The sequence below is a fragment of the Homalodisca vitripennis genome, chromosome 2 (genome assembly GCF_021130785.1).
Source record: "Homalodisca vitripennis isolate AUS2020 chromosome 2, UT_GWSS_2.1, whole genome shotgun sequence".
Lineage (NCBI taxonomy): Eukaryota > Metazoa > Arthropoda > Insecta > Hemiptera > Cicadellidae > Homalodisca > Homalodisca vitripennis.
In genome coordinates, this window is record NC_060208.1 from 60731253 (window position 1) to 60749221 (window position 17969).

Sequence of the window (17969 nt, forward strand, 5' to 3'; positions counted from 1 at the left end):
GAATGCACAGAATGTGAAACCAGCTGATAGTTATCATCAAATTAAAGACATTTACGGTGAAGACGCAATAGGTGATGGAATGGTGAGAAGTGGCTTAAAATGTTCAATGAAGGACGAACAAATGTTCACGATGAGGCTCAGAGTGGTTGTCCTTCTGATGACATGATGGCCTGGTTGGAAAAGTAAATGAAAATATCCATGAAAACAGACATTTCAATGACCACACTTTTAAATGATTTTCACGAACTGTTTTGTATGAGATTGTTACAGAATGCTTAGATTATCACAAGTTATGTTCCCAATGAGTTCCAAAAACGGTCATCACTGGCGGGAAGTTTTTATGCGGAAGGAATTAAAAAGCTGATCACCCACTACGACAAGTGTTTGTTTGAACATTGGTAGAAACTATGTAGAAAAATAGTTCCAAGTATGTTCTTTCATGTAAAAATAAAATTGACTTGAAAAAATTTGTTTTACTAGTTTTCTCCAAAACAGTGATATATTCCGAATGTGCCTTGTATATCACCTATTATAGGCCCTACTAGTTTAATAGATTAGTTTAAACTAGGTTAAAATTAACCGTTTAAATCATGTTCCAATACTTAAATCATAAGCAGTTTTCAAACATTTATCTCATAAATAAAAATTGATTGTTAAATGTGTTGTAAATGGACGGCTGGCCTAAACCATCTAATTCTTTTTTTATAATTTCTTTGTTGGAATCCGAGGAAGGTTTATATGAAGACAATATTTTTGGAATTGTTATATATTTATATATATGTTATATATATATTTATATATAACAATTCCAAAAATATTGTCTTCATATAAACCTTCCTCGGATTCCAACAAAGAAATTATAAAAAAAGAATTAGATGGTTTAGGCCAGCCGTCCGTTTACAACACATTTAACAATCAATTTTTATTTATGAGATAAATGTTTGAAAACTGCTTATGATTTAAGTATTGGAACATGATTTAAACGGTTAATTTTAACCTAGTTTAAACTAATCTATTAAACTAGTAGGGCCTATAATAGGTGATATACAAGGCACATTCGGAATATATCACTGTTTTGGAGAAAACTAGTAAAACAAATTTTTTCCAGTCAATTTTATTTTTACATGAAAGAACATACTTGGAACTATTTTTCTACATATATATATATATATATATACAATTCCAATAATTATTGGAAAAATATTATTGTTTAATAAAATATTTTAGAATTTAAAATATTGGTAATGTTTGTTTCATAATCCAAAATTAACTAACACCAAACATCTGCTGACACATTCAGCTGAAGTTTGTCAAAGAGGCTGACATATTTGTTTACATTTAAATGTTAAAAGAGTGCTTTATCAGTAATTATACTCCAGATTGCACCAGTGACGAATTTAAAACAGCTAATCTGTTGGAAATACTATTTAAACACTGTTATAAAACCAACCTTACTGAACAAAGTTGAGAATGTTTTTACATAAGGTACTTGTATGTTTTTACAACTGATTGGCTTCTATGACATTGTGACATGGCATGTTTACAGTTATTTAAGGGGGAAAAAAGGAATAAACACTAAAATGCCTCAATAAGCCATTCTTTTCCAGAATACAGTTCTAAAAACAGCAAAACTTCTATAATCTAAATCCTTATAAAGAATTATTTTGGAATGTTGAATGAATTTAATGATTTCCTTCTTACAACAGAAAAATATGCTTCTTGACAGTTATAGGTTTCTCAACCCAATTTATGTAATGTATATTTTCTTCATCTGGACAAAGCAAACTCAAATATGGCACAGAAAATATGTTAGACTGAAAGTGGAATACTAGAGGTGGGAGTAGATGTTTTTTGTTTGAAGTAATTTATGAGAGCTATATGAGTACATTTCTTTTTTTGATTGGAACAACAAGGAACATTTTAATGGCCGAAATAGACATCTTTTGACGGAAGTAGGCTTCTCAGTCCTATGTGTGTATATATATATATATATATATATATATATATAAAAAGTACTTGCTCCGCCGGGAGTCGAACCCGGATCTCTCACTTGCCGGGTGAATGTGCTACCATTACACCACAGAGCGCTTACTTTTTCCGATTCAATTATTTTGTATTTGGCCGTATCTGTCACATATGGGTTTAAATAAGCAAACTAACATATGATCGGAAGACCAAATACCTGTCAAACGACTTTTATTTACATTAAATTGTATAAGTGGCAATAGCCTTATTTAATTTCAATAAACATTGAATCACAAAAAGTACTTGCTCCGCCGGGAGTCGAACCCGGATCTCTCACTTGCCGGGTGAATGTGCTACCATTACACCACAGAGCGCTTACTTTTTCCGATTCAATTATTTTGTATTTGGCCGTATCTGTCACATATGGGTTTGCTTATTTAAACCCATATGTGACAGATACGGCCAAATACAAAATAATTGAATCGGAAAAAGTAAGCGCTCTGTGGTGTAATGGTAGCACATTCACCCGGCAAGTGAGAGATCCGGGTTCGACTCCCGGCGGAGCAAGTACTTTTTGTGATTCAATGTTTATTGAAAATTAAATAAGGCTATTGCCACTTATACAATTTAATGTAAATAAAAGTCGTTTTGACAGGTATTTGGTCTTCCGATCATATGTTAGTTTTGCTTATTTAAACCCATATGTGACAGATACGGCCAAATACAAAATAATTGAATCGGAAAAAGTAAGCGCTCTGTGGTGTAATGGTAGCACATTCACCCGGCAAGTGAGAGATCCGGGTTCGACTCCCGGCGGAGCAAGTACTTTTTGTGATTCAATGTTTATTGAAATTAAATAAGGCTATTGCCACTTATACAATTTAATATATATATATATATATATATATATACATACACAAAAGGGTGTCACAAACTTCAGTGGGTGATATTATTTATCATTTCAAACAAAAAATGTCATATAAACATACATTGAGAAATGTCTTGTTTAGGAGCTAGCCGCCATTTATTTTTTATAAAAAAATTATTATCTCCTAAACTAGTTAAGCTAAAAAAGCCAAATTTAGCATATCCTTTGGACAGATAAGAGATAATTTTTTTTTAAATAATTACTTGTGTTAATTTCTTAAATATTTACAAGATGGCATCTGTTAAGTCAAATAACTAAGTAACTAGTATAGTTATAAAATATTTACTACACACCAACTATTCGAACTATTTCATTACAATTCCAACAGTACTGTAGTTCTTTCAACGAAATTCCTCGACAAATAAGCAAACACAACTATTTTACGAGGGGGTACCCAAAAGTAACCGGAATTGGCAGCCGGCAGCGTGTAGTACACATTCCTGCCGCTAGGCGTGTGTCGCGCAACCCATTGCGAACTCAGTGACCCCAGTTCCGTTGTCCTAGTGCATTCTGTTCGTTCGTAGTGACTGTTTTCGCTAACCCTGTTTTGTTCTTGTTTCGTTTTTTGTCATGGCAAGTTTAAGTGAACAATGTGCACTGTGAAATTTTGTTTTTTACTTGGTAAAAATGCTGCAGAAACTATTTTAATGTTGAATACAGCTTACAAAGATGATGCTATGGGGAAAACTCAGGTCTACGAGTGGTTTGCTCGATTTAAAAATGGCGACATGTCGATTGAAGACAAACCTCGTTCTGGACGTCCATCAACCTCTCGAACGGACGAAAATGTTGAGAAAATTCGTGAACTTGTGCTCACCGACCGTCGACAGACAATTGAGGAACTATCAGAGAGTAGTGGGTTAACTTGGAGCTCGGTTCAGCGAATTTTAACAGGAGATTTAGGACTGAAAAGGGTTGCTGCCAAATTTGTTCCTCGACTTCTGACTGACCATCAAAAGGCACATCGAGTTGAAACTTGCCGCCTACTGAAAGAACATCTCGAAAATGATCCCGATTTTCTGGAAAAGGTAATTACTGGTGATGAGTCATGGTGCTATGGTTATGACCCAGAAATGAAGCAACAGTCAAGCCAATGGAAGTCGCCATCTTCACCTCATCCAAAAAAATGTCGGCAAGTCAAATCAAACATCAAAACCATGTTGATTTGCTTTTTTGATGCTATAGGCATTGTTCATTCTGAGTTTGTTCCTCCAGGTCAGACTATCAACCAAACATTTTATTTGGAGATTTTAAGAAGATTGCGCAACAGTGTTCGCCAGAAAAGACCCGATTTGTGGCAGACTGGAGACTGGTTCTTCCACGACGACAACGCACCGGCACACACAGCCATCTCAGTTAGGCAGTTTTTAGCCAAAAACGGCATGGTTCCGCTGCCCCACGCACCTTACTCGCCTGACCTCGCTCCATGCGACTTTTTTTTATTTCCACACATGAAAAGAGGCTTGAAAGGTCAACGATTTGACAGTGTTGAAGAGGTTAAGAAAAAAACGAAGCTCGAGCTTGCAGCCATTTCTAAAGATGACTACAAAAAATGTTTTGATCAATGGAAATACCGTTGGGACAAGTGTATTAGTTGTAATGGAGATTATTTTGAAGGAGATAAGGTCATATTGTAAAAAATTTGATAATATATAATTTTTTATAAAATAATTCCGGTTTTTTTTTTGGGTACCCCCTCGTAAAGGTATGCTTGCACAAGCCGGGAGCAGCAAACATTTTGTTCTTTCATATGCATCAGCTGTTTTACATCAATTTTTAAAGATAACAGATATTTTGAAAATTTTAAAACAATTCAAACGGTATTTTATTCAACGAAATCTGTCAATGCACAACCACTTTTAACATATACTTGTACAAGCCGGAGCAACAATCAACTGATATCTCTCAACTGTGACATGTTGGTGCTCCCAGCTTGTGCAAGCATATGTTTTAAAGTGGTTATGCTTGCTTATGTATCAACGGATTTCGTTGAAACAAATATTGTTACAATTGGAATGAAATAGTTGGTGTCTAGTAAAATTTGTTTAGCTATACTGGGTTTTTTGTTATTTGACTATAAAAATTTTCAACAGACGCCATTTTGTTAATATTGGATATAAGAACACATTTTTTTCTCTCTTATCTATCCAAACCTATGTTCCAAATTTGACTCTTTTATCTTATAAAGTTTTAGAAATAATAAATTTTGTATACAAAATTGCGGCTAGAGGCTAAATAAGACATTTCTTGACCTATGTTTATATGACATTTTTTGTTTGAAATTATGAGTACTATCAACCATCCTGTATATACTATATTCTTCTTCTTCAATGAGACTACAAGATAACTCAACTATGGCACTTAAAATATCTTAGACTGAAATTACATGACAAGGGCTGAAAAAATTATTTTTGATCAAATTAGGTTTCTGAGATCTACGTTTTTGTATTTTCTTGAATAAGGCAAAATCAGATTTGGTATCGGAAATATAATTAATTAAAAGAAATGTTCACACAAAAGCAAAAACCTGATATAAGAGCAAGTCCTTAAACTCTCATACTCTCGATCATTAACACTAATAATATCTACCTAATGTATACCTACTTGCCATAATTTCCATAGGATTCCATCATATTACATGAAAAATGCTAAGTAGGCTAGGGACTTTGATTTTCAAATTGGCGTGCAAAGCCGTGGGTGACAGCTAGTTTATTTAATAACGTTTTATCTGAAAAATCAAAAATATTACTTCTGAATATTACCTAATACAGTGTTGTGTTTTTGCTCAATGTATCAATATAACAGATTAACTAAATTACAAAAAAATCAGTAACAATATGTTTCGAAATCTGCAATCTGATCTCTTCTTCAATTTTAATAATTAGTGTTGTGTTTAGTTTTTTATTAAGTTCATGTTTCAGAGTTAGTGAAGTTGACTCACAACATGGTGGTTGCGATTCCTGACACGTGTCACAAAGCTTTTTTACCTGAAGAAAAGATCAGACTGCAGATCTCAAAACGTAGTGTTACTGATTTTTTGTATTACTGAACGATGGTAAATGTCCGGAAAAAATCCTGTTTTCCTCACAATCCTTCCATCGTCAAAAACTTCAAACAAAGAACTAAATTATGTACATTTATAAATGATATATAAAACTAAGTAAACACAAATTATTGTTTGTAAACATATCAATGTTTATTAGAAGCTGTATTTGAATTAAACTACAAATTATATAATGTGTTTAGCAGTTTCCAATCACGATTAAAATAGAAAAATAATGTGTATAACATTTGCCACAAAGCATTAAAGACTAGTCATATGGCCGCAAGAAAGTGGCTGGTATTCAAACAAATTAACCTTACAAGATTTGTAGGCCCTTTCAATGTTAAATATTTTTTACAAGTTAATACTCAAAGTGATGACATCACAATAATAAATATATAAGAGGTTGTAAAAATGTTAAATTTGAGAGGAACACAGTTTTGAAATAGACGAATTGTGAAAATATTGACAAATCAATATACAGTATTTTTACAATAACCTTTAAATTGCTAATGCTTCAGTACTTTATTCACAGATTGGCATATCTTAACCCTTAAAGTGCTGAAGAAAATTTGGCCTTGGTTCATTTAGCGTGTAGTTACAGATTTTGTTTTTGCCAAAGTTAAATTTATTTTGTAATTTTTTTTAACTCAATCAGTTTTACATGTAGACAAACCGTATATGTGAGCTCACCTATATTGTCATATCTGCATGCCACACCTCACATTTCAATAGGAAAAGTCTACAAAAGAATAGCACGGGTTTTTAATTGATTTTTCGCGCAACTGGGCAATCTAATTTGTTTCCCGAAGGCCATAAATCAATACAATTACCCATTCCTAGACATTCACAGAATTTTTGTGAATTTTAATGTGCACAATAAAATAAGACAATACGGATATTTCCATATACTGCGTTTAGCACAATTCTGATACCTGTATGCTGCGCTTTAAGGGTTAAAAGCCTTTTATCAATTTTTAAATTAATACTAAGAACGTCAGTATAAAAACACCAACGATGTATTTAGAATTAATTAACTTACCTATATTTTATACATTAAAATGTTTAAATGTTTTATAGTGTAATATTTTCCTTCCTGATTTACAACAGAAAGACACTTTTGTTGAAGGTTTTATAGCTCTTGTTTGCTTTTGATTTTTCCATTTCACAAAACCCTCCATAGATTAACCCAATTTAAATCCAGAATACTACTACTACTCTTTATTCAGCATGCCAGCTCAAATTTTCAATTCGTTCATAGTCAAAATAAAATGTTTATTGTTGATCCACCACAGGAATAAACAAGTTCTGGATGACATTTTTATTGATTAACCAATGCAATAGTTTGAGCACGTTAGACCACAAGCAGAACAGCACTGGACCAGTGGAGATAGTCTAACAAGAAGTGTTCAACAAATAGTGCCTTCAAAAGGATAGAAGATTCTTTTACAAACAAGACTATATTAAATTCAGCGATATTATAAAATTGATAAATTTTTTTTTTATTTGCTAATACCTCAACTGTTCAATTTTTTACAGATGAGAAACAGTACAAATACAATGCATAAAATTAAAGTCTACAAATGGTAACTAAAAACAAATCTATAATTATTATATAACTGTGAGCCATCTTAATACTACACCTTTCTTTCCTTATTCTTGTAAAAAATGTTAACTAATGAAAGGGATAACAATAACAAACAATAACATTCAGCTATAAATAATACCAGTATATAAATTAAGCTATATCACTATATATAATTACAAAGCTTAACCTGCAGCTTATGATTAAGTTATGGTAGTAGTTATACATAATCACTCCCATTCCTTTGTGATGCGGTCAAAGTCCTCGTCCTTAATGAAAGGTTGGTCGATATTACTGAAACAAGAAAAATATTCATTGCTGTTATACAACATACAACACTAAAGCTATCTTATATTGAAAAGGATAATTTAATTCATTCAAATTCTCAAGTAATCAATTAACATATGTCTCTATATTTTTCATAAAATTAGAGCCCTTTTAGCAATCTAGTTCAAACATCAGTTTTTGTTTTACCTTTAATTTAAAATTTAAATATTTCAATATTAGTAAATTAGCCTATTGTTCAATACATATTTTCCTAGTGGATTAAATCAATAGAGAAAAGAACATAATGGTTGACATTAAAATAAGCATTCCTAAAAAAACATATTACCTTCTCTAGCAAACACAATTTAAGAAGATTTGGACCAATAATTTTGTCTTACGTACTGTATTACCAGATGTATAATCTCCAATTATTTACTTACTTAATCATATAATCACCACAGTAGAGACACTCTGACGCAACAATGGAATCTATATCAGTCTTCAGTTGGTCTCTCAGAGAGAGGGAGGTGGAACCCACAGACGTGGTGTCTGATGCAGTTGCGCAAACTGTTGACAACTGTTTCTGCAACAATGAAATCAGTCTTCAGTTAGTCTCTCAGAGAGAGGGAGGTAAAACCCACAGATGTGATGTCTGATGCAGTAGTGCCAACTGTCGGCAACTGTTTCTGTAACAATGGAATATATATTTATCAGTCTTCAGTTGGTCTCTCAGAGAGAGAGAGAGAGAGAGGTAGAACCCACAGATGTGGTGTCTGATGCAGTTGCACCAAACTGTTGACAACTGTTTCTGCAACAATGAAATCAGTCTTCAGTTAGTCTCTCAGAGAGAGGGAGGTAAAACCCACAGATGTGATGTCTGATGCAGTAGTGCACCAACTGTCGGCAACTGTTTCTGTAACAATGGAATATATATTTATCAGTCTTCAGTTGGTCTCTCAGAGAGAGAGAGAGAGGTAGAACCCACAGATGTGGTGTCTGATGCAGTTGCGCAAACTGTTGACAACTGTTTCTGCAACAATGAAATCAGTCTTCAGTTAGTCTCTCAGAGAGAGGGAGGTAAAACCCACAGATGTGATGTCTGATGCAGTAGCGCCAACTGTCGGCAACTGTTTCTGTAACAATGGAATATATATTTCAGTTGGTCTCTCAGAGAGAGAGAGAGAGAGAGGTAGAACCCACAGATGTGGTGTCTGATGCAGTTGCACCAACTGTTGACAACTGTTTCTGCAACAACAAAAAACATTAGTTTACAAACACAATCATTTTACAGGGAAACAGCAAGGACAAAATCTATTGAATATTGTTACAGAGTTAAGTGCTAGCACATTATACAAGAACAATACTATACAGTGCACAGTAATGAGGAATTGTCAGTGTTATTTTCATAATTATGAAAACCTTTCTTAAGAATTCACAATTCATCACTTAATAGTGTACTGTTCAAAATTAAACTTTTGGATGACATGGAAGGTTTGAAATAGCCCACAGCAACTCTTATGTAATCAAATACACATTTAATCTGGCATTTAAAACTGGTTTTCAGAAAATCAATGTATTAATAATCAGTAAATAGACAATCATAAAACAACAAGATAATAAATAACATGACAAGCTGCAGAGTTCAGGCAAGAAAGGCAGCATTTGTAAGACAGATGATTGGTAAGGAACGTGTAGAAGATGTAAACTTACTTGAAGGTCACGTAACCTCGACTGTAGGACAGGTGACAGGTATGGCCTCAACTCAGCCACAAGACAATCTGAGTGAAACCGATGTTGACAGGGAAACATGTAGAAGGGCCTCAGAAGTAGTTGGTTATCACATATGGCACAGGTGTCTCCCGGCTGTAGCACTGTATACCTTTGAACAAATCAGTGAAAGATATTTTGAGAACTATTCAATGGTATGCTTTAAAAAGTTATTGTTTAACAAATATTAGTTTAACACTTCCATTACTCCCTTTTATTCAAAATTGATTTAAAACAAAATATGGTTGAAGCCGTTCACTAAAATTAAAAGCTCCTTTCATTACCTATAGATAGTTATTTATTTTTATTATTTTTTTATAAACTATTACTAATTTACTAAAATAAATACACCTGCTACCTTCAATATCACCGGAATACCATTACCCCCATAACAGTCACAAATACATCCACCACTTCCATTGAAATTGTCTGTACCAACTCATACACTAACAGATACAGATCTCTAGGATCACAGAGGGCAATTTTGTGACATTGATGCTCCTACATTAAAGATTAAAGGTTTGAAAACTACATGTAGAAAATTCCATTCCAAAAACTTCTTTGACCTCAAGGACCAACCATGGGAAAGAGTATCAGGCAATCACGTCAATAATGCTTATATTATTATATTATATAAGATAATTGACTATTTCTTGACATCACTTGTCCACAGAAACTACACGATCTCAGATGAAGCACAAGAGTCCAGTTCTAAACAACCCAGAACTGTTAGGCACATACAAAACACACAGAAGGACTTCATTTTGGCACAAACAAAATTTCACCAGAGTGGAAGGAAAAACAACTGAATACATGCATTTGATAAAAAAAGAAGATATGATCTAAAACTAAGAACTTTAAGACAGGAAGAAATGAAAACTTCATTGCTGAATCCAATAATAAAACTAAAGCTATCTGGAACATCTTAAAATACTGTCAAAAAAGGAAAGTGTAGGGTTAGTATGGAGGATAAATATTGTGATAAATATGTCTGTCCCAGGAGATTTTTCCTGGCAAACTAAACACATCCAAAGTTTATCCTCTGAAGAGGCTTATGAATAAACAGGGAAGCAAATAGGAGTTACAAAATTTCAGGTCCATATCTCTAATCCCGTGTTTCAAAAATTATAGAAAACATAATCTTGGCCAGAATCTTAGACCACCTCAACTACAACAATTTGCCAGATAGACAACACAAATTTAACTAGCTTTCAACTGCCTCAGCCGTAGTTTAATTGTTAACAAAATCAAATCTCTCAGTTCTGAAGACACTGCTGTCAAATGGTTTGAAAGCTATCTTACAGGAAGAAAACTTGTGGTTGAATTAAAACACAAAATTAATGAGGCAGAGAAGGTTGGAAAGTCTAGGTCCTTGGCTAGTAAGAGAGGTGTTCCACAAGATTCCATGCTGGGTGCCATTCTATTTGTCTTGCTTACTGCTGATCTACCTAAATTCCTAGGTAATATCAGCATACCCTATAATGTATGTCGATGATACAGTTCTGATTACAAGCCACAATTCCACTGAGGATCTAGACATTCAGACTTTTATATCAGTAAGCGTGACACAATTGTATTTTCCAACCTTGTATTTAATGCTGCTAAGACAATATTTTGCTTCTGGGCAGCTTCAAGACAAATTTAACAGAACTTCTTCATCTTCAGAGTCAATACTGTTAAACATCTAGGCCTAATTTTTTACCAAAGCCTCTCCGAAACGATCACACTGATCACTGTGTTCAATCACTTCAGATTTTAGTACTGCAATATTTGCATTGAAGAGGATAGCATATTAAGCTCTATTTGAGGCGCATCTTGATGAATGTGTAAATATTATTAATTGATTGATTGATACAACAAAAATAAAGTAAAACAAAAACTAATTAACTTTATAGAAAACTAACTATGAATAAAACCTCTTGTCACAGACCAAATATGTATTTACAATATTAACAAAAGGATACTATTGTTACAAAACATGACATTGAAAAGTAAATTACTATAAATTATGTGAAGTGACCTTTAGGTTTATACTTATCAATGTAAAAGGATTATTATCCAATAAAATAAGTTCTATAATTTAGTTTGAAATTTAATATAAATGTACAAATGTGCATGTATTATTACTACTGTCATTCAGAAACCTACACTAATAAGATTTTTTTATTTTTCTTTTGTGGCAATTGATGCATTTAATAACTGAGTATGCAGCACACTCCAAACATAAATATTAGTGAGTTTATTATTATAATAGATGCAGAAAGTTACAAATAATTTTTATTCCACACAATATTTACAGTAACATCCAAGGACAAAGAATATTAAACATATTTTGAATAATATATAACGCAACAACTCAATAAATTGAAATAAGAGTATGAGTAGGACTACGCAAGTTTAAAATATTTCATGTTACAAGTAACCCTATAACCAAGACGCATTATGCCAAATATTGTTTGCCAAGCAGCTACTCACCTTGTCCTAAATGCCTGAATATCTTGTCTGATAATTTCAGCAGATTTTGTTGCATCCTCCATTTCCTCTTTTAGATCCTGGATGTGTTGGTTATACTCCTGAAATAAATTGAGATTGTACATTAGGGCAGAGATAAGCTGTACCAAATACAAAACTATTTATTGGACTGTTTTTATGTTATATTAAATGTTAAATTAAATGTTTAACAACACATTAAATCAGTATACCTGTGATTAACACTGTAACTTTCAATAGTTTAAACCAAACAGTTCTGGTAATTTTTGAATTAAGGCTTAGGTGGAGACAAAAATTCTATTTTTGTATTTGGCAGATTCCTGAAAGCACTAAGTTATCTGGAATTCTTGCTGTAGATGCTGCCAAATGCTGCAAGTAATTTCTGACTAATATATGTGTCTATGGATCAGATTTTAAAATGTAGTTTCTAGAGCAGTATGCCAGGCTAACATCATATTGTGTGATTTACTTAAGAAATCACCTCTACGAACGTTTCTTTACCAGTAGAATAAACAAAACAAATAGTTTTGAAATAGGTCATCCTCCACTTCAATGTAGAAGACAATTATACTGATCAGACTCAAGAGAATTTTATGCATGGATTAACCACCTTTGCCTATGAAATTAGAATTTCACATGAAAAGTTCACTGTGTTCTTTATCATGATGAACATGTATCATGAAGATTTAAAGATACATTATTTGTATAAATGATTCTTAATATATTATTCCCCTCCAGAGACATGTTATACATGGCCTTTTGTTGAACAAAGTGGTCCTGGCCCAAAATATTAATTTGTCACATATTTTGTGTGATTGTTTGTTGACATAAATGTTGTTAACACTAATTATTATTTAGTACAAATTTCTGCTTTCAAAAATGTTAAGATCTGTGTTCATGATAATAATCCACTCCTTAGTTTTATTTAATGGCTGTAAAAAGGAACATAACCAGCCCTGACCAATATACGTCTTCTATCATCTGGGATTTTTAGTGTGGAATATATTCAGGATTTTAAGTCTCCACATACTAAATATGTAGTTACAAAATGTTGTCGCTGGTATTCTTACAACGATAAACATATGCACAACGATACTAAGCATTCTATTCAATTATGGATACTGGAGGTATTCCCAACCCTGTAATGCATTCCATATTATTGCACTAAGTCTATCATGATCATCAGGCATCCTAATCTGGATGGTGAAATATAATCTTTCTTCAAGAAGAGACCGATTCCCTTGTAAGCCTTATTTTACCCGTCTTCATGGGACACTGGCCTGTACATATCAAACAGAATAAGGGAGAAAATCAATACAGTACAAGGTTGAAGGTACTAATTGCTAAGGTCACAGACAGGATTTGAACCTGCGCTATCTGTAACTCAGATAGTCTGAGTTAGTCAGAAAGTCTGACGCCTTAGACTGGTTGGCCATCAGCACTCCCAATCATATCCTGTGTGATCTTTAGTAACTCTATGTAACTGGCATTGTGTTACACACACTAAAACACAAATATATGGGACCACTACATACAAACACTATTAAGAAGAATGAACTAATTTCTAAAAGAACGAACAGATGGGTTTCATAATATAAGTCTACTTCAACAAGCTCAGTAAACTGCCGTTCCACTTTTACTACATCAATAAAAATGTAATCCTTGTTTAAAACAATAGTGAATACTTCATTGTAAAGTAACATTACACCATCTCATAAAACATTACATAATGTTTTATGAGATGTTCTATCTCATATATCTAAAGCTACCTCTAGGTTTAGATATATGAGAATTATCAATGGAAAAATTGCAAGAGCAACACAAAATATAATTTTTACAAAGTAGATAACAAATATTACAACATTTTTAGATTTTTATCTTTACCTAAACCATTTCAATACTATGCTTGGTAACTAGAAAATCTTTTTGTAATATATCTTATAAGTTTGATTCTGATGAAAAAGGACCAAACACTCTGAGAGCGAATTCTGTAGTTTAACGGAATGACAAAACTGCCCAAGAAAGTGGATCCCATAGTTTTACATGACTGAAATTGTTAACGAAACTATATTGTGTAATCCATAATTTTATGGATTCTGTTTACCTTGTGACATTTATAGATAGTTAGTTTACACAATATAATGCTTGAATGCGCACAATGTACTGAATCAGCTTATTGACAAATCAGAAGCAATGATTTGGTTTGTTTAAAAAAACACATATTTTGAACATTCTAAAAATGCTAAATAATGTGCCACATTTATACGTAATCATCAATGGACAGTTACTATTTTCAATTGAGTTACTGTAAAATGATTGTAAATATATTTAGTTTACATTGTTTGAAATAAAATATGTGTAAATAGTTATGTTTCTTGGAAATATTTACTAATTATTTAATTTTTAATAGAATTTAGCAATTTTAAAATAAAAATAAAAAAGAAAACAAGGGAAATTTAAGGTATGTAAACATTATTTTATATTTGAGTGTTAACTTATGAGTGTTAAAAATGTAAGTGTTAATAATAACATAAAATTTTTTAACCACTAAAAATGTCCAGCATTCTATAGCAAGGCATGTATAATTCAGGGCCAGTACTCAGTGCTAATATACTGTGCTAAATGCACATCAAATATTAATACTGAATATTAAATGCTAATCAAACACATTGAATGTTACCATATCCCCAGACAAAACTAATTATATTGAAAATGCAAGACCAGTAGCCATCCCAGGGGTATTAAATGAAGTTGAATAGTTTTACTGATTGAAAATTACATTTTACTTGAAAACTAGAGAACTAACCTGCAAGGCTCCACAGATTGCCTCTTTGAAATGGTCGATTGTGACAAAGTCGGAGAAAAAAGGCAGGATGTCTTCAATCTTGATCAGGTCTGACTGCCTCAGGAACTCCATAGCCTGCTGTATATCATTCTCCTTGCTCACCACGTGTTGCGCTGGAAACAATGCCATCCGTTTACAATTATAAGATAAAGTATAGTTTTAAACATTTATTGAAATCTAAAGTGAATCACAAGCAGTTTAAATGCGTATTATTATTACACAAGAATACATACAGACACAAATCCTGGCACCTTCACTTACCGATTTTAAGCCAGAGTTTTTTTGTGAGCTCGTCATCACCCGTCGGTAGACTGGCCGTCTGCTTTGCCAGATCTACGCTGACAGACAGTGCGAGATCAACGGCGGATTGCCACAGGCCCAGCAGTGCTGACAATTGAACACACGCCTCAGTCAGGCCACGTTCCCGACACAGCCGCAGTGCATAGTGCACATCATAGTTGATCATGCTCAGTTCTTGACCTGCAAGTAAGCAAAATTTAAATTTATGTTAGTGGAGCATTTTACTTCTTTTTTAAAATAAGCTACATGTTTTAAATAATATTGCTTTGATTGACAAGGTCATAAAATTGGTAATCACAATAAAATATAGCTTGCTTTTAAAAAATAAAATAAAAACATATCATTGCTCTTTAGTAAGAGCGATATAGAGATTAGCAAATTTCATAGACATTCAAAGTGACTTTTTTATGTTTACACTCTTGTATAACCTGTAAATTTGAGCTTCTTCCTTCCATGCCAGAAGCGACCGACTACTTGACCATCAAAGGGTTCTTCGATTTCATAAATAGAGAGAATCGCATTAATTTGATTGGAGTTATAAAATTAAACTGATGAGAGTTCTAACAAGAGGCACACTCTCTCTTTTTTAACAGTTATGTACCTACATTGTTTCTGGTGTATTGAATATCTATCTACACCACATAAGAGTTGGTAAAGGTTGGACTCTTCATCAGTCCAACCTTTTATTTGGGATCATTTATGACAATTTGTGTCATTATCTAAACTAATACCACAGAGTGTGAAAACTAAAAAGGGAAATTGGAGTCCAGTCCAGTTCATTGAATGAAGAGAGAACAATAATAATTTAACTCTCTCAATGGCAAACGACAATGTATAAGACAAGAAGAGTAGCATTTACAGTATTGTAAAATGTTTCCTGTGATTCAGGGGTTTATAGTCAAAAGTCAAAAGATTCTTTATTCATAAACTGTACAAATAATACAGAGAAATAGTGTCATAAGCATCATTTGCATACAGCATGCTATAAAAATACTAATTTAAAATATGTTCACATACACAAACATCTACCTAAACATTTTTTTGTTTTGTTTTTTAAGAAATTAACAAATTCTTCGACATTGTATACACAAATATCACATAAAATAGATCTAATTTCATTTTTAAAATGTTTTTACATTGAGCAATTTAACATTGTATGGTAGCATATTATAAAGCCTCAGACCAAATTCACAAAAACTGTTTATAGTTGTTTGAAAATTGCACTGATTTACTCTAAGGAAATTGTTTTTGTCTGGTAAAATGACTATGAATAGAATTATTTTGTAGGAATTGTATTTAAATTAGTTTTTGATATATAATAAACAGTCTAAAATGTATAAAGAAATAATAGTTAAAATACCAAGTTGCTTAAACAGTGGCTTACAGTGCGTCCTACTACTAACATTAAACATTACTCTAACTGCTCTCTTCTGTAATAAAAATAGTCTTCTTACATTACCAAAATGCCCCCACACAATAATTCCATAAGATAAATGACTTTGAATATGGGCAAAGTAAACAGCTTTCAACACATCTATGCTTACAAAAGATTTAAGTTTTCTAAGCATAAAAATACCTTTAGAAACCTTTTTACATAGAGTTTCAACATGAATGTTCCACTTAACATTAGATTGCACGAAAAACCTAACACTGTCCTCATTTCTTGTTTTAAAGCTGAATTCAATACTCTGAGTTTTATCATTATTCAAACATAATGATTGGCAGCTGTCCAATCTTCGATTATGGAGTTAGAAGTCATAAGGAGGTGATTAGCTACACTAGCATATTTACAATTAATTTGAACAGCTAAATCATCAGCATACATGTAGGCACTTACATAATCATTTGTAAAGGCTGATGATAGATCATTGATGTAAATTATAAACATGGTAGGCCCCAAAATTGAGCCCTGCGGGACCCCTAAGCAGTACAGGTAAATAAGAAGAAAAATATTATTATAGTAGACTGACTGTTGCCTTTCTGATAGGTAAGATCTAATTAAGTTCAAAGCAGATTTATCGAAACCATAATATTTTAAACTTATCTAATAATACACTAATGTGATATAGTATCGAAGGCCTTCGACATGTCATAGAAATTACCTAAAACCTTATTTTTAACATCTAGGCCATTCATACAATTTTTCATAAATTTAACAATAGCATTACATGTGCCTCTATTAGGCCTAAATCCAAACTGATCATCAGAAAAATAGCTTATGTTTTTTCAAAATAGCCACCTATTTTTCTATTCAACAACAATTCAAACACCTTTCCAATAACAGTATTATGGACACTGGCCGATAGTTACAATAATCAGTTTTTACACCTTTTTTTAAACAAAGGAACTACTTTTGATAACTTCAAATGTAAAGGGAACACTGAGTTATCAATACATTGATAAAACAAATAGGCCATAACCTCTGCAATATACGGTGCAGCAAGTTTTAATATTTGTGAATTAAGACAATATACATCTAAACTAACACTATTACTAAGAGAGAGGATGGCACTATATACCTCATCTACACTTACATTACCAACAGAAAAAACATCACAGCCTTGGTTATGACTTAACTTATTAAGATAGTATGTAACATCATGACGAGAACCCAGGTGTATTTCTGTACAATAGATTCAACATTATTTAAAAAGAAATAATTGAACTCATCACATTTTTAATCCAAGTTTATGTGTATCACATATAGGCCTTTCATTCGTACTCATGCCCATCCTTAATAACAGACCATATGCTTTAGGTTTATTATTGGCCTGAAATA

General features: G+C 32.6%; 1 protein-coding gene across 2 annotated transcripts in view; it reads right to left on the reverse strand.

Annotated features, from left to right (window-relative positions):
* Positions 1–7414: 7414 nt before the first annotated feature.
* LOC124354027 (vacuolar protein sorting-associated protein 18 homolog) overlaps positions 7415–17969 on the reverse strand; it is a 58571-nt gene continuing 48016 nt past the window's right edge. For both annotated transcript variants that reach the window (XM_046804177.1, XM_046804176.1), the window contains 6 exons: positions 15152–15370; positions 14852–15003; positions 12031–12128; positions 9499–9667; positions 8229–8371; positions 7415–7815 (listed from right to left, as the gene is read on the reverse strand). In XM_046804177.1, the coding sequence (XP_046660133.1) occupies positions 7752–7815; positions 8229–8371; positions 9499–9667; positions 12031–12128; positions 14852–15003; positions 15152–15370 (845 nt within the window). In that variant the 3' untranslated portion in view covers positions 7415–7751. The remainder of the gene's footprint in view (positions 7816–8228; positions 8372–9498; positions 9668–12030; positions 12129–14851; positions 15004–15151; positions 15371–17969) is intronic.